Below are 18,882 nucleotides of genomic sequence, written 5' to 3'. Positions count from 1 at the left end.
TAATTATAGATCTTTCATTCTATAGTTGAGCTAAATAGTTTCAAAATGCCAATAAGTAAGGTAACAAACGTAATAATATATATATATATATATATGTATATATATATATATATATATATATATATATATATATATATATATAAAATATCTTCGAAATGGAACGCTCATCGGCGACGCACAAATATATAAAAACACAGATGTAGATTTTTAGAATATAGAGACACAAAGAAAGGACACTCACAATTTGTTATTTTACGTTTCGACAGCATATATATATATATATATATATATATATACATACATATATATATATATAGGAAAAATGTGTATATATACATAATGGACAAGCACAAGACCTGTGGGAAAGGTGCAAGGGTTGTGATTCCAAGCAGAAAAATTTTCCTTGTCTGGGACTTGAACCACGGACTTTAAACTTAGCAAGCTGATGTCATACCAATAAAGCTAACAAGAAGAAGTAACTACCGCTGAAATCTGCAGGATGAAGACGGCTGGGACCATCGAAAAGTTTCAAAAGTGAGTCGTTTATTCTTTTGCCTTTTTCTTTTCTTTGCGTGTGTGTGCCAAGTGTGAGCTCTACAGCAGTACGTTAAGGTTCTTATGGTCGATGGGGAAATTATTAATGAGGGTAAATAGAGTCGAGGAGCAAATAATTGAGATGTAATTTACTTAATTAATGAAATAACTCCGACGTTTCTTCCTACGTGCGTTGTGAAATTCAGTCGTCGCGCTCAGCACGTGGCTGAATGCACAGCCCTGAATGCACAGTGAATGCACAACCCTCATTTTATCACGGATTCATCTTATGTCAATACCAAATTAATACACAGTATGTATTTCATCTTGAATTCTAAGATATCCAAACAGTAGTTATTTGTGTTAAACCAATGATTAATGCTCAAATCTCCATCATGTACCCGTAGCGCCTTAAACGGTACTCTCTCGCGAGTGGCCGTGACGGCGATAGTTTTCGCTAGAGATTCCTTCGATGTAAAAAGCTCGTGAATGCAATAGCATATAACGCGATGAATTCTTTCTCGAGGAAGAATTGAAACCCGGATTGTTTTATTGCGTGTAAACTTTGGGAATTTTACGTAATGACTTTGGCGGAGATGAACTTATCGTGTTGAGTGGACATGTACACGTACATAGTTTACCACCCATTTCCCGCATCCCTGCATTTCGCCGCAAACCCCATCTCGGATTCCAGTCACTCCCAATCACGCCCGCACTCCACCCCTCTCAAAAAACTCCGGGCACGATTCCGGGTGGAAGAGGCACGTGCGTCTAAAATTAAGCCAAACCCTTCAAATCATCACATTCGCCTCACATCGCTGGGATTCTCTGCGCCCTACAACAAACTACTACCGGATATATCGATTAAAGATAAGTACGGTTCAAAGCAAATGCCTTTTTTTGTCCTAGAAAGTATTTCAACTTCATGTCGTGGAAATGGATGACTGTAGTAGAGGGTAAAATGTTGGTTAGGCAAGGTAGAGGAAGGAAAAATGTAAGCGTGTTCGACGGAATGAAGGGAGGCTAGAAGTACATGTGTGGATTTGAAGAATGGCTTATTGCAATCCAGGGTTTATTAATGTAGAAATATATTAGGTGGGGTATGGAAATGTAGCAGATCGTATGCATTGGATGATTTAATAACTCATTTTGTGTGCATAATTTAGTTTAATGATAATACATTATTATGACTGTAAGGAGATGGAATGTGTTATAGTTAAAATACTTTTAAACAAGTACGATTTTATAAGAAGAGGAAATAATTATAAGATAATAGGGGTTTTTCACGATAAGAGTTAGGCATTATTATAATATTTACGGAAAAATAAGACTGACGGCGGATAATTTGTAAAATTATATCCAAACCTATCAGGGTTTTGTTAAGAATCGTAAAATATATTGCAAAGCATTAAGGGTAAAATCCACTGTTATTATTGATACCCTACAAACCAGGCCACTAATTGGAAAACTATAGCCACACACAACATTTTTAAAATTTGATTTCATTCAATGAAATCATCTTTTTTCTTCTCTTTTCATTTTTGCATAAGCCAAAAATCTAATGGCTGGGTTACTATGGCATAAAGAGGCAGCGGTTGTTATTCCAAGTTCAAGGATAGTAATCTGTACTAGTAGATATAATACGAGAAAGTTTAATATAGAATAAATATAAAAGGAATAGCACTGATCTCTCAATTCGGCCATGACGAGAATGATGGATTATATCTATATTAAAATAAACAATCGGGACGTTTTATCACTCTTCAGAAAATCATTAAGTCGGTCACACAATTTTAAAGTCTAGCTGCATTTATTTTTATATCTGTCATGTGAGGACTACGGTTATACGGACCCTAAAAAGGATATTCCACTATATGAGGTCAAATATGTGTTCCTTTTATAATCATTATGTAATTTAAGAGTACTGCATAATAATATGAAACCATATTCCTCGCAATAATTTATGAAATACTTTTTTGGGAATTCCTGAAAGAGCTCATCGTAGAAATTGAAAACATCGATATTAAAAATTTTGAATCTCTGATTCAAAGTATTAATATTTTCACTCAGCTATTAGATAAATATTTTTCACTCAGCAGCTAGGCAAAGCTTTTTTAGCCTCTGCTGCCATTTTCAAATGTGTAACAGAAGCAGGATGAAACTAGCAATGAGAAAAAATATTTAAAAAGTGCGAAATTGACAGTTAATTATAAAACTTATTTTAAACTAATATATCAAGAGATCCATGCAACAAGGAAGTTACTACCAAATCAACAAAAGACTACACTGAAAACTTAGTATTTGCATTGAACTCCTAAAAATGTATTAAAATCCGATTACTGTTGATAAATAAGGATTTTAGCAACAAGGAAATAACCTGCACGTATAATGGCAAAATATGGCAAAAATAGAGACGAAGCATAACTGTTATTTTACGATTGAGCCCTTATGGTATGAATCCCTTCATATATGAAATTAGATTAAAGTATTTGAAGACTTGATATTCCGGAAATTAATTTAAGCCTGAGCCTGAGTAATAAGCCTAGAAACATTAAAAACATTTTTATGCGAAAAATAGTGATCTACTTTAATTGCTATTGTAAATTAAGGCTTTTATTTCAAGTAATATTCCGTTTCGCCAGAATCAAATGGAATATACAAGTATGCAATAACCAGCATTTAAAGAAAACGAGAACGCCATGAAAAAATAAAATAACAGCTTATACATCAACTCTAACTATATCTTTTTATCCAAGCATACGGTTGACAAAATTCATGTCATCATAAGATAAAGTTATTAATGAAAAATGAAAAAATGTGGTCCTTCAATGAACTCTCCGATTGAAATCCCTCCTCTACCTTTTCCTCCTTAAAATTGTCATTGGTATTTGAAACTTTTATATGAACCGCAGTGATTTATTGTGCCTCAACTTTGTCGGCGATGCCCGGGAATGCGCGTCAATTGCAGGCTTTTGAGGCATAGGTGTGGGAAAGAACGGATAAAATACAACACATGATAAGGAAATAAAGCGAAGAAGTTCCAGATACAGTAGGGCAAGAGAGAAGTTTGTTGAAGAGAAACTTGCAAAAGACAGGAAAAGTAGTTCTGGATACAGGAAATGAAATAGAATATTATTAATCGTGTTTAACGGCAAAAACCAACTATAGATTTGTTGTCTCAGCCGTACATTTATAAAATTTGCATAACACATTTAAATGAAATGAACTCCAAAGTCAATTATTTCATTTCATTTCAATTGACTTAGCAGTTCATTTCATTTCAATAACCAACTCTAGAGTTTGTAATTTATGAGATCAGGCCATTAATGACCAAAGAAATAACCAAACTCAATCATAAATATGTATAAAGCTTGGAAGAATAACATAAAATTCGTTACTTAATGAATAAGTAAAAAAACCACACTATATTGAAACATATTATACTACTTTTTATTATGAATATGCTGAACTACAAATAAAATTATATTGAATCAATGATATTGAAGGCTCCTACGGAGGAGAGGATGCTGGTAAGTGAGGTGGTGGGATGTCAAGAACGGACATTTTGGACACACGGAGGATGACATTGCGTGGAATTAAAATGACTTATGATACAGGACTCTAAGAAATATTGAGGCTTAAAAAGGTAGCTTGGAAGCCATAGTTGATATCCAAGAGGCCGATAGTTTTTTTGGCTCCATTCAAAAATATGCCCATGGCCGATAAATAATATACTTACAAAAAAATAATGTTTTTTCAGTTGCATTCGTCAACTAAAGATCGTTGTTTCTTAATATGTCTAATTCTGTCCCAACACAGCGAAACCATATACCGTCGTTTTCATCTCGTTCTGATGGAAACCATTTCCGATCCGACCCTCGTTCGAAACTTCTCCCTCGACACCACTCTCCCATATTCACTGTTTGCTTTGACTACTTTATATATCTTTCAAGCCTTTCACGTCTTCTCCTCCTAAAAACGCCACCTCATCCCACTTCCCCCTCCATTCCCCCATAAAGCACTCGACTCACTCCGGAGCCTATAATACGCGTTGGCTCAATGGCCAAGACGAGCCCTTCCTCTATACCTCTCTCTCCCTCCCAACTATTATTAGTTCGCGCGCACACCACCCGTCGCCGCTTCCACCTCTATCCACGCATAGTTCTAATACACTTCCCTAATCCATCCTCTTCCACAAGTCGCGAGATTGACAATGGATGAGTGGGCGTGCAATGCTCTTCCCTTGCGTCTTTGGGGATGTCGCTGGTTTTTCCGAGTCTCTCTAAGATTTTAATGGATTTTTGATTCGCGTGTCGCGGAATGCGCAAGAGATTTCGCGCGCCCGCCCTCTCTGTCTAACCTTTCCTCCCCCCCCCCACGCGCGACTCGGTCTGTCGTCTCTGACGCGGCGATCCGGGGTACCCCACCGTGGGCGTGAGCTGCGTTGGCTGAAATCTTCTACTCTGGCAACTAGTCACCAGAGGTGTTGGCGGCAGTTATGCGGCCGACAGAATTTCGTAAGCAAAAATACCAGAATGGATACAACAGACATCAACTCATAGATCACGCCGACAGACGAATGAGTTGGAGACTCGACTCATATTGCTAAATGGAAATAATTTGGAACCGTTCCACGAACATTCGCAAAAGTCAAACAATACCTTTCGGTGTAACTTTGTCGAATACTAACATCGTGTTGGTCAAAAAGAAGGACGTACTGATATTTCTACGGTATGTTGAAAAAATCATTTAATACAGAATTTTCAATGGTAGAATATCATCATGATGTTCGCAGATAGCAGATTCTTTGAAGAACGTCACTTGTCATTAAAACAAATTATGCTCAAATAGCCTTACCGTAATTAAAAACCATTGCACGGTCTTACAGTTTTATTCTTGACCCCGATTCAACTGTATTTCTACCGGATAGTACTCTAATTTAAAACAGAAAAAAATACGCATTAAGTCATCCCGAAATATTGAGATTTGTCAAGTAAGCGAACGTAAATTAACTTAAAGATTAAAATTATGTATAAGGTGAAACAAGAAAAATTCTACAGAGTTAGGTTAGAATTGAAGTCTTCTCAGAAGAAAAAGACAATATGAATTTGTAAAGAGAAAAGAACAACCGAAGCAACTTGGGACGAAATGGATTTGCTAGAACCATTAAAGAAAAAGCCACCAGAAGAGTCAGTAATAGACAGAGACGAAAGGAGGGCTGAAATCAACAAATTGTCGGACTGAAGGATTAATTATGAAGATGATGCGGGCAAGTTTAGATCTGGTACGTCAGTATAAATCGTGGAATACGCGAATATTTCGTAACATGAAAATGTATGCATAATATCTCATGAGTAATTATTCCGTCACGGCGCAAATCCCAGAGTACATAGGCAGTATACACGTACATACACATGACCACGCGGTGCACCCGGTCCTCTATCCAACCTTCAAGAAGGAATGGCTGCAACGCTTTTTACGTGTTCTTGGCCTCGGCATCAAGATAGAAACAATAAACAAAGTATTTAAATGATCATCGGCGCAGAGTTTATTTATCGTTCGCCTCAGGAAGTCCGAATGAAGGCCGTGTCTCAAGAGGGGGAGCTCACTGTGACCACACGTGGGCATAAGACACGTGGGCCACACTGTTTGCGTAATACTCGTCCGCTTGGTTACCTGATAACTTCCGTTCAGAGGAAAACAAAGGTAAAACTACGGCAATTGACTGAATTTTTTTCCTTAATTTGGGCTAAATAATCTCAGTGTATTAGGTATTGTTACACTTGCAGTAAGGAAATAAAATAGTATTATCATCATATTTCTTCCTCCAATATTGGTATAGGCAATCATGTTATTTTATAGCTTTCCATTATATGGAATAATCTTTTCATAATTTCTATCTGATGGAAGAAATTCGGATGGAGCGGGGATGGTGTATGCAGGAGATACTGAGAACCAACAATGTGCTGGAGACGTTAATAGAAGGTAGAATGTTGGGGAATCGAGCTAGAGGAGGGAATATATAATAAATTTTGGATGAAACCAAGGGAGTTGGACAGTATCCAGAGCTATTAGAACGAGTTGTAGTAATATATAGCATAGGGATTGAGGATATTTTGTATCATGTTAATCAGGATTGGGAAGTACACTTGTGTGTATTGTCACGGTCCATCAATAGTCTTCCCTGACCCGGCAGACTACTGCTAATAATATTGATGTAATATGTAAATGAAAAATATTGACTTCACTAATATTCCCCATGTTCATCTAAATTATTTGCATTAAATATCATATTCCATACATAGAAATCCTACCCTAACCTTTCAGACTACTGCCAATAATATTGATCTAATATTTGAATAAAAAAATATTAGGTATACTAATATTCACACCATTAATCTAACATTATTTCAATTCCATTTGGTATCTCCACACAAATCAATGAATATACCGTTACAGTACTCGGTTTGGTCTGGTAATGTGAACTGAATTACGAATTTTTATATAATATTAAACTATACTGATTTTATTAAATGGCAGCGACAATTGACAGTCCCAAGTTCAGATGCACCTTTCATCCTCGGAATCAACATGTGTACGGTATAAGATACATTTCATGATCTCAGGCCCGAACAACTTGTTGCGCAAGGAACTCCCGACTGGACTGCTCCAACTGGAGAAAAATATCAACGGTTGGATGGCTAATGAATGTTAGAATGACCCAAAAAATATTCGTGAAAACTATAGAGATAAGATTTCATTGTTTCTGTATTTCATTATTCTAAGGCACAGACGTCCTTGCAAACAATTGAAAAAAAATTAGAAAAAAGTTAACAAAGAATATTAAAGACTTTTAGTCAAATAAAATTCTCCAAATTATTTTTTCTATGATAAAATACCATCTAGAGAATTAATTACTTCCGCATTTTTACCTATTTTTAAAAATCTAAATAAAAAACTATGTACATGTTAAAAACGTTTTCAGCGATAATTTTATAACTGATCTCGGTTCAAAAGATGATATTTGTTTATGAATTTTGAATTAATTTAATCCTTTATGAAACACTTTGTTTCTTATCTACTGATTGTACCCCAAAGGCGTTCGACTAACAATGAGGCAAAAAGACCAGAAAATATTTTATTTTAACATATTTTTACGAGCAATATTAAATTACATTTGGAGTCAATATCACTAAACTTCTTTGAAAAAATTGAATGAATTTTATGATGAAATTAATGTCGATTTTCCGAGTAATAATCTTACCAAAAGTTCAAAAATCTAATGGTGATGTTCGATTGACTCCATTTTGACGGCATGTACATTTTATTTGCATCGCTAAAACTTCATGCAACATAACAGCACAAAAACTTGAACAACCGGATACTAACTTATAGCCGGGGCTTTAAGTAATTGTTCAGTTTCCACATTTCAATAGATAGGAAATAAATTAATAGTCAAATAGCTGCTCATTTAAATGTTCAAACGATACAGTTTTTCTGCTCATGAGTAAGAATTACAAATGTAAACATGACCAACTCAATGCAAAATATCCCCAATGTCTTTGCACTGCATAAAAAATTTGAATAAAACTACTGTTGATCTATTAACCGAGTCATTACCTTACCACCAATGAAATAATCCACAACTTAGGTTAATAATGATGGTAAATTAAATTCGATCCCAACTATGTGAATTCCACTCATTCATTTTGGTTCCTATCCATGAGGCACCTGCAGTTTCCCATGTATTTCTGATATTCAATGTTCATAGCTTTGGCAACAAGGGTCAAAATGCAAGTCACAGATTTGTCTAGTACCCTTTATCCATTGGTGAATACGCTTATTTACTTGGCTCCAGTACGCTTTATTGACTAGGCTTCCACACAGCAAGTAAATCTCCTATATCTGAGTAAATCGAATCATTTTCTCGGTCAATCATAAAAAAAGATCATACATTTATTTAAATTTCCCAAAACAATACACATGCCAATTGTACCAAGACCTATCCTGTGGAAATATTAAAACGGTTTTAGCTTTGGAAGCATACGAAATAAATGTACAAGTATGCATGAAATGCACGTGTACCATCCAATCCATTAAGTTTCTTACTTGTTTACTCGCGGCATGAGATTCAAATGGGCATTGAATCTAATCTATGAGGGCAGAATTTTATCAGTTGAATATTTAAAAGATAAAGACGTCAATAAGTCATTCCGATTGACAGTAAGTATCACTCATAATCAAAGCAAAACATTCCGTAGGCATCTACAGTATACCGGTGGCCATCTTCTTTGTCTCATCCGAATGAGAACAATATGCCACGGCGTCGCAATAATTCTGGCGCAAAACCAACAGCTTTCTGTCTCTCTCTCCCTTCACCACTCGTAAAATTGGCAAAGACTACGGAGTGAGTCAATTAATAGCACAGCCATTCACCTGAGGCCATTTCTGCTCCCTATTAAAGATCACGAGGCAGTATCACGAGTCCGTTTCAGACATATGTTTTCTATGTAGAAGGAAGAGAACACAAGTATTTCAGACTAGGTAATCGTTAAGTGTTGCGTGACGTGGGAAATGTTTAATATCCATTGCGGTGTCTTTTGAGCAAGGTAATGATAGGAAAGCTTTGTACACAAATGTTACATTTTAAGCATCCAAGCAGATTGCGTGGAAATGTGTTATACATTCGCAGTATAAAATTGTTGCATGGACTAAAATCAAATTATCGATTCCTTCCAGTTGGCCGTAAAAATCCGGTTCTATAACGGATCGGTAAAATACAGGTTTATTTCACATTCCTTAAAGGCAGAAGAAATTATCTCGTGGTTTGATAGCACATTATTTTGGTGAAATTAAAAATTTTAACTCGTACAGAAATTTTCAATGCTTACTCCAGAACGTGAAGAAATGGGATCTATGGAAATTGATAATGTCTTGATATGAATTTCATAACGTCAGTGCACGTATATCGAAGTTCAAGTCAATATATTAATTATTATGAAAGACAGCCCTTGAAATGCTTTAACATTTACAATAAGAATAGCACTAATGATGGCCGTAAATGAGAAAGAAGACGTCAGGACTACCAGTAACCTAAAATATATTCAGTTGCTCACATTTGTTTTAGAAGCATTCGATGGTTTCACTGTTTAACTGAGGCCATAAATTGTATGGTACATTTTTTAACCGAATTAGGATTTAAAACTCAGATACTCAAGATTTTTAGTTTATTTTAATATAACATGAAACTCCAATTCCGAGACGAAGCTACATGTATTGAAATTAAAACACCCTTACACCACAACTGTTATAATCCTTAAGTGACGAGTGAAGGCATTCAAATATAGATCGCCCGATTCATTCTTGCCTTCACACTACTGTGAAAGGCACAAAGACTATAAGCGTCTTGATGGAGTTCCGCTTATGCTGCGCCCATGCATCAATATGGAGAAGAATTTGCAGGATAAGAGTGCATAAATAATGACAGCATAACTATTTCGTAAGACTTTTCACGGGATGATGCCTAATAAAAAATAATGATTACGTCAGTGAACTCTAGCTGAGGATTCTCTCTAGTATACTCGATCCCCTCTAGATGGAACTACCATGCAGAGGTTAATTTTTTGTACTTGGGCTACGTTTTAATTTTGTAACAAATGTTTGAGTTTACCGTTAGAAACTGTGAGCATTCAATTTTTAAGGGGCAGATGATGTTTCCAAGTTTCAATTTATTCCTCTTTGCGGTGCTTTTACAGAAAATTTCAGTGTCACATTGACGAAAAACGGAGTATGTTTTGATTAATACGGGAGAGGATTTTCATAATAAATAATAATTATAGTAATTTAGCTATACTGACTAACAACTGCATTATGAGAGTCAATCACAATAAATATGTATAAAACTCCTTCTTTAGTATTCTACAAGAAAATGAAATGATTACGACTAAATTATTTTTCTCCCCATCATCATCATCATTATTCTAATCCTAGGATTCGTTTACCTCTACCCTCCTTCCTACTATATTTGAATGCAAGGCTGCGAGAAAAATGTGGTGGTTTCCCATTGCCTTCCACACCGCAATACTGCGGCCGATCCGTAAGCTTCACTCCCGCCGCAGCTGTGGCAGCTGAAGCCAGGCCGACCCACTCGACCTAAGCCACTAGTGCCTAATGGTAAAACTCCTGCCTTTCACCATGGGTTCAAGGTAGCTAGAAGTCTGTTTTTCTCGATCCGAAATGCCATTAACAAATTTTTCTAAGCTGAAAAATTTTCGCTAGTCAAGAGATTCGAACCAGCGACGTCCGTCTTCGCACAGGCAGATTCCTCTGGGCTACCCCCGCTCCCATTTTTTTCCACTAACTCGCAAAAATTATAAAAGATGTCAAATGTTCAAAACTAGCTTTCTAACTTCCATTGCCATCTAATCACGATGTTTGATCGTGTATCAAATTTTCCATGATGCGTGGTATACTAACGCTTCCAACATCGCGCCTTTTCAGCTAGTTCTGGAAAGAAAATAAGCTGATATTGCTATAGGAATATTTTTCTCGCTAAAGATGTTTTTTTATATTTTCGCGTTCGTTGGCTCTAGCGGTGATTTTGTGCGTATCCTTTGTCCGGTGGGCAAGAGACTACTGCTTGCGCCGAAAACGTTTTCTATTTGATATCCTTTGCAAAACCTTTCAAACGGAGAGAACTTAATCATCCCGTCCTCTTTTCCCTGCGTATGTGTGTATGAAAGTAATTTTGGGACTGCACAAATAAATCTCTGTTCCAACTGCAGGCGCGACAACGGTGCCATTTGACGTCCATATGCCACTGGAGTAGGGAACTTTGGTAACGTGGCCAGACGTAAGTCTCACACCTCATACAGACAAGTGCACTTCACGATCGAAGTGGAGAGGTAGGCTCCTTGCTGTAAAGACACTCAAGTACCCCAGGGGACTTCCTCTGTCACCTGGTTTCAGATATTCCGCCGATACATCGAAGGAAGGGGTACGAGCGCCATCGTCATCGCCTTCGCATCCGTTGATTCGAGCGGGTACTCACGTGCTGCCTCCCGGCCGTCTGTCTCGCGTAGATGGGTGCGTTGAGATCGGTGACGGAAGACGACAGGGAACCCCGGGCCATCCCCTTCCCACCGCCCGGGATCTGCAGGAGAGTCATCTGGGCGTCGCTGGATCGGAGCGGGTGGTCATCCTGGATATACCCCACGCCGTAGTCCTCTTCGGGAGAGCCCTCGCGATCCATGTCCTCCTCCTCCTCGTCTCAAAAAAACTCCCTCGAAAATGTCCCTCGGCACCGTACTAAACCTCCGCGGTCAAGGATACCCACTCAAGAATCTTTCGCGGTAAACGTGAACGCGAAATAAAAAGTCCTCTCGCGAAGTCAACGTGGACAAGGGCGCCTCAGCCGACTCTGAAGGGATCAACGGGAATACTGAAGCCCTGGTGGGCGACTCTTTCTCTCCTTCTCAACCCCCCCCCCACTCTCTCTGTTGGTCCCTTGCCACATACACGGTTTCAACGCATTCACCCCATCTCTACGCATCTGTCCCACCCCCCCCAACACCCTTCCTCCCCCACTCATCCTCCTCCCCCCCCCGGACTCACTCACTATTTTCTCTCCCGTCATTCCGCCCCACCACCTCCCTCCCTCTCTCCATCTCCGCCGCCATCTCTCTCCATCTCACTCACTCTCTCCAACTCTCTCTTTCCCTCACACTCATTCGCATCTCCCTTCCCTCCACTCCGAAACCCCTTTTTTCCAACCCTCCCTCCCACTTCGCCCAGCTCCCCTGTTTCTGTTTATCTAGCCTCGCTCCCTCGCCCCCACTCATCTCCCTCCTCTCCGTGGTCCTTCCCTCCTTCACGCCGCAACTACGACCGTGGGCTCCCAAGGCAAACAACAAAAGTACCGAATCCCCCGCGAAAAAAATAGCAAGCCATTGATGAATGCATTAAAAAAACTGCCTCATCCACTGTTCCGAATAGAAAATTATATTCTGAGGAATAATGTGGCCGTACTTTGAACGTGAGAACTCAAATTAATATATGAATATATTTTTAAGACATAATAATGAGGTTTAATAGCGATGGCAGAAACAAGATGAATATATTAAGCAGAATAGGAATGGCTAAGGAGGTTTCCAAATCAGAATAAACTGCATACTACTAACGGCAGGTAGAAATAGCAAGCATTTCATCAAAAAAATATACATGTAGTCTACTTAACCGATGCTAGACATGGGCGATAGGAACGGTAAAGAAAATAAGCTGTAAACGTGCTGCTCCAGAAGAATGAATAAATTAAAATGGATTGATAGAATTACAAATAATTAAGTACTTCACAGTGCGGGTGAAGAGGGAAGTCAGTGGCGGATACTTACAACAAGAAAAATGAAATTTATTGGACATACATGTACATTCTAAGGCACGATTGCTTACGGAAGACCACAATTGAAGAAAATATAAAGGGGAAGAATTACAGTGCACTGCTTGAATTATATTATTGCACATGTGAGTATGAGGAGCAAGTGATGGAAAATGTCGGTGCAAGGAGCTACGAAGGAATGAAGACATTGACATGGGACAAAATAGTTTGGAGAGCTGATACAAACCAATTCTCGGACTGATTAATTAAAATAATGAAAAGATGGGTTAATGCTAGGCAAGTTGGGGTGAAAATTGTAAAAAAATAAGGTATTATTCATTATTAGAATCAGTAGAAAATATGAAGAACCGAAATATCTTTGGGCTAGAGATCATCTACGCAAAACTCGATACGTAGACATTATGGACTCTCCAAATCCTATCTTTCATAGATATCGTGCCAATGATAATGATCGTGTTTATTTTATAGTGATTTCCCAACACACAAAAAGATTATTTTTTAAATAAAATGAGCACGTTATATTTATGTTATAGCGTTGAGCTACTGAATAGAGAACCAGGGTTCTATCATCAGTCACTTTGGGCACAGTTTTCACATTTCACAATCCGTGGAGGGATTAGTATAAGGTGAGCTCTACTTTAGTACTCGCTTGTATATTCAACCAACTTTCGAATTGATTACTGAATTTGGATGGACGGTTTTATCATAAATAAAAAATGTTAACTTCGTTCTATTTTAGCTTTAAATAATTATTTTATCGTCAGGGGGAATGAACCCCTTCAAAACCACCAGAGTCGTCCCCAACCTTGAATTTAATTTTCGAGGTTAGAACTCATCTCGAACTAAGTCTTGTGGCATATAATATTCGCACATTCAGGAGAGATGATCCAATGCTTCACTCTAAGTCACCACTTGGTTTCCCAAAAAGTTGCAGTCTCCAGAAAATCTCACCGTTTTGAGTGATGCATGGAAATGTGAATATATCCAAATGAATACAAGAAACTTCACAATGGAAAAGTATTCGCCAAGGCCGAGCTTCAAATCAAAATCCCTCGATTTCCGGCTAAGTGATTTAATCAATTAAGTTACCGAGGTATCCCGTTATACTGCTAATTTTTATGGTCTTCAGTTATTGTTTTGGGGTTTTGGTTTCAAAGTAATTACACGGGATACAAATCGTGGCCGTCAGACCGGCAGTCGAACAATCTTCCCACTAGGCTGTCAGTCCGCCCTGGGTGCCCTAAACGGAGCGCATTTTTTTTGTGCCCTAAAGAGCGCATTATCCCCGGGGCATTACCCCGATTTTCCCGGTCCGGGTGTGGGATTTCCCTCTTCATCCTCTCCCTGGTTCCCCCTGCGCCCTACGGCGTCGTTTCCTCGCCTTTTTCAAGCACCCCCTGTCGACTATCTTGAAGGCACACTTTTCGGTACGACACGCAGATTTCCTATGCATACATCATCGTGTTTTTCAAGCAGCCACACGGTCGAAGAGACTTCCATGTTGGTCAGGACGTCCATATTGATTCATGTATTATTTTGCGATCATCAAGAGTTTGTTTTGTGGAGGGTTCATAAAAGGAACTGAATATGAAAATGAGATTTCTCTGTAAAAATTTTTAAATATAATTAAACCATGACCCATTACTGATAAATAATCAGGAAGAGTAAGTATTTAAGTTAATTGGTGATTTATCCTATTTCTATTTTTCATTCGGGTTATTCAACGTTCAGGAAAATTGAGGTGTCTTATGCATTCCCTAGGAAACTGAATTAAACTCTGGTGTGCCTTCAAATGTCGCATTGTTTCAAAATCTTCATTTAGGTAGAGCTTTCTCCTCATTTTCTTAAATAACCCAGTAATACTTGCGTTCTCCTCGAAACATGCTTTCGCAAATATAGCGAGCCTTCTCTGAAATTCATTTACTCCCTTAGTTAACACTTTAAACCGAGAAATTCATGGGACTACGAGGATTTCAAGACGAGGAATATTAAAATTCTTAGTAACAGCACAGGATGTAAGAGAATTTCAGTTCATATGAAGCAATTCACGAGCGTGACAAACGAAACACGCGTCCAAATATAGTAAGGTAGGAAATAAAATGAAAAAATTGTCATGACCAAGCGGTAGGCTAAAGGGAACGGCGTGAGGGTACGTATTTATGTAGAGTTTTCTCTGAAAGGTCTCCATCTCGCATTTCAAGTTAAACTAAAGGGTGCTCGACTCGCATTCCAGATGTGGCCTAAATAATCCGAAAAGAAAACACCTTCACCTCTCCCTCAGTTGGCCTCTCGATTTTCCTACCACAGATCTAGTGAAGCCATGTTTTTAAAACAGAACCGTATATTCTTCAAACATAATACCATCCTAATGCGCTAACTGAATAAACCTCTTCTGACATGCGACGTAGTATTTAAAGCATACTAGTCGTTAAAGTGAAGAAGAATAAAGAAGAAAAGAAAAATATCATTCACAGAAGAAAAAAAACTATAAATTTTTTAAGAAAATTATACTTAAATGAAATGGATTACTTTTCCTTCTAAAACTGAACAAAATAATTTCACTGCTCGCATTTATTGACACGTCTTATTAATTCCCTAGGAAACTTATAAAAAAATAATATTAATATTATTCCCATTAAACTTGCCACATTCTACCTATAAAAAGCTTAAAATACATCTATTCTCATCTATCTCAAGTTGTACCCAACAGAGAATTTTTTCTATTTTGGTTCTTAGTTGTGTAATACTTAATATTTTTATAATCAATCCTTACTTTTACCTGTGAAATCGTTTCTGTTGGTTAAATCTTTTAGGCCTCTCAAAATCAATTCCAATCAGAAAGAACTTAAGCACTTAGATACCAAAATTATTGATTTATTACTAGAGCTATGCGTTTGGATTCATTGTTTACTGTTAAAAGTTGGAACGTTAGAAGTGGTACATGGTGGGGAGCTGTCGATACGATTAACAACATGTCCTCTCTAAGTCTCTCCTCGCTCCAGAATATTTCTTGACTACCACTCTTTCATCATCCAAAACTTTTCAAATTTATTCAATACTGTCGGTCGAACAGTTAGAGAGTACCATTTTTTCCAAGATGTAAAGTGCAAAGCATCCCGTTGCCCAGAATTTAGACTTGAATAGGTACAATTAATTTAAGGTGAATGTTTTCTTTAAGGCGAGTTCTCAATTTCTGTTGGAATTGATTTTGAACTTAAATAAAAATTCTGTCTAAAAATAATTGATAAGTTATTGGAAAAGGAAGAAAAAAAATACGACTTGGCGTGGTAAAGTTGGACTTGGCAAGCTGCAATATATTTCCTTCTGATTGATAATTCACATGCACTTGGATGTCAAAGTCACTTTTCAAAACCAAACATTTGTTCTGCCAATTATTTGGAACGTTTGTGAATATACATATACCTAGTAAAACATAGCACATAATCAAGGGAAATCATTCTTTGTTCTCTCCACGTTGGAAACTTTCAATAAAATTCGTCTAGTATCGTTTTTAAATTTTGCAAACTGTGCACACAAATGGTTTCTTTTCCGCGAGCATTCAGCAGGTTTTGTAACAGCCATGGATATTTTTTTCAAGACTAAAAAATTCTTAAAGTAACATTTGTTTTAAGCAACGATCCCGTTATGGCTGTTGCTCTCTTCACTTGCGAACAAATAGTGAGATAGCGTTAGAGATTAGGCATGTTTTTATACAATGTGAGCTTAGACAATATTCAACTGGACTTCATAAAATTTCAGTGGAGAATTGCTGCCGAGGAAGAATCTCTAAGTTTTAATGAAAATGAAATTAGTATTTGAATGATTTAGCTGTTAGTGCGCAATTGCACATCATAATGCATTTCGAATTTCATCAAAATTAAACTTATTAATCTATTTTCAATTATTCAATTAGGTTTTGGCATGCCAAAATCATTACTATCTACTTAAATATCATTCAACAATGAAACAACTAATATGGCTGATATTAATTAAAAGCTCAAAATATGAGATGTAGCACACCTTGAAGGTTTTAGTTGAAAAGCAATAAGATACAAATAGGCTTGTAGGAAATTATATTCAACTTTTAAGAGATAGCCTTCAGATTAACCTGTGGCAATATTTCTCATTGTTTCAAGGAGGCATATCATTAAAGACGATAGTTTTCAATTGCTTCGGTTCTACTACCGAAACGTAGAAAATACACGTATAGAAATGTTCTCTCAGGAATTCTGGTCCTTAAGGTAGGTTTGAGGGAACTAGCCATCGTTATACTGACCATTAGCTAAATTCTTAAACATATAGAATAATTTTTTCACCCATTTACTTCCATAAAAATTGAAATTAGTCTAAAATTGTCCGTAAACTTAATAATATAAATTTAATTGAAATAGCATTTAAATATGATCCATCCCCATCAACCTTTCCCTCTAACGATTTTTTGTATCTTTCAGGACCTAACAAATTGAATTCGGTACTCCAATAGAGATTCACGAGAAAGTACTTTCTCATCAGCTAATGGGCACATCAAATAAAACATCCTGTCACCTTTGTTAACTGATGCTTGGGACCGTGGAATTTTCTCGGACGAACGATTCGCTCCCCACCGGATAAAGCCAAGGGTGTGCACATGAACTGCGACGCGTCCTGCGGTCCCGAGATCCCGAAGCGTCCTTCCTCCGCTCACCACATGACCCCTTCCCTCCACACCACACCACGCTCTGCATGGCCACCGCTAACTATTAAGACCGTAGAAAGTTTGTGGTCAGGTGGAGGACCCTAACACGGTTGAGTCGACCTTGCCACTGCCCATCTATTTGCACAATATTCATTTTCACCTCTTTACTCACCCTCTCTCTTCCTTCGCCGTCTCTTATATCTCGTTCATTCCCTCTCTCATTCCCCCTTTCATTCCTCCTATTATTTACACTCTCCGATTTGTCCCTCATACTTCACTCTTATTCCAGTTCCTTATTCCTCCCTTCCATTACTCATCCCCTACTCTCACCGATTCCCCATTACATCTACCCCACACATTCCTACCTTTCATTTCCTTTTCTCATTCCCCCCTTTCATCGTCCCCTTAAATCCCCCCTCTCATAACACCATCTCATCACTTTATCATTCCAATCCCTCATCCCCTATCGCTTTCCCTACTTACATTCATCAATATCTACATTTATTGACTACCCCACAAACCGTTGCAAGGAGGTGTGGCATGGGGTGTTAAGGTCACCAGCCATACTAAACCTATTCCAATGCTTTCACAACGACATGACACCCCACGACAAACCCAAAATGGCAAGTGGAAGGGGACACACTAAACACACCACTCGCGCAATATCCGTTACTCACATTACAAATGCTATACTGCAATAACCACTCGACTGACTACACTATGAACAAAAATAAGGAATCCCATTAAAAAGGGCTGGCTCACAGGCTACGTAGTCATCAACTATCAGATAGCATGCACTTAGTCAGGTCAAACAATTCACAAGTGAATTAGATGAGCAAATGTCACCCGTCCAAGGGCGTGTGATGCCCAGCTATTAAGTGAATTGAATGGAACTTGTTCGTGTATTTTCCCGACTATTTTCGATACTACTCACCCATTTATGTCTCAGTGTTTCCTCATGGAGTTGTCGCAAATAGTGGGCGGGAAAAACGAATATTCAATCAATAGGTTCCGTAGTCTGTATCTCTTCTTTTTTGACAGTTGTCTGTCCTGTTTGTGTAATTTGGGGGATGAATTATATCGTTTATTTAGAATGCAAGACCACACGATTGGTACCTGTGCAATAGATTTAATCATGCTCTGAGTCTTCGCATATCTAAAGGTTCCCATCCCAGCTCTTGAAGTAAATGTGTGACGCTTCGTGTTCTTTCTAATGAATTTTTCACGAATCTGGCAACCCTTCTCTGTAGCTTGCTCAATTCTGTAGTCAGCGTTTTTT

The 18,882-nt window shown here is 37.9% G+C and overlaps 1 protein-coding gene across 1 annotated transcript in view; it reads right to left on the bottom strand.

Annotated features, from left to right (window-relative positions):
* Window positions 1-11,997, bottom strand: part of LOC139696208 (solute carrier family 2, facilitated glucose transporter member 1-like) — a 191,721-nt gene extending 179,724 nt beyond the window's left edge. Inside the window, exon 1 of the mRNA XM_071594863.1 lies at window positions 11,585-11,997. Within this exon, the coding sequence (XP_071450964.1) occupies window positions 11,585-11,785 (201 nt within the window). The 5' untranslated portion in view covers window positions 11,786-11,997. The remainder of the gene's footprint in view (window positions 1-11,584) is intronic.
* Between the last annotated feature and the right edge of the window lie 6,885 nt (window positions 11,998-18,882).

The sequence above is a fragment of the Hetaerina americana genome, unplaced genomic scaffold (genome assembly GCF_022747635.1).
Source record: "Hetaerina americana unplaced genomic scaffold, ioHetAmer1.1.p SCAF_7, whole genome shotgun sequence".
Lineage (NCBI taxonomy): Eukaryota > Metazoa > Arthropoda > Insecta > Odonata > Calopterygidae > Hetaerina > Hetaerina americana.
Note: the sequence above shows the minus strand (reverse complement) of the source record. Positions and strands in the feature narration are given on the sequence as shown.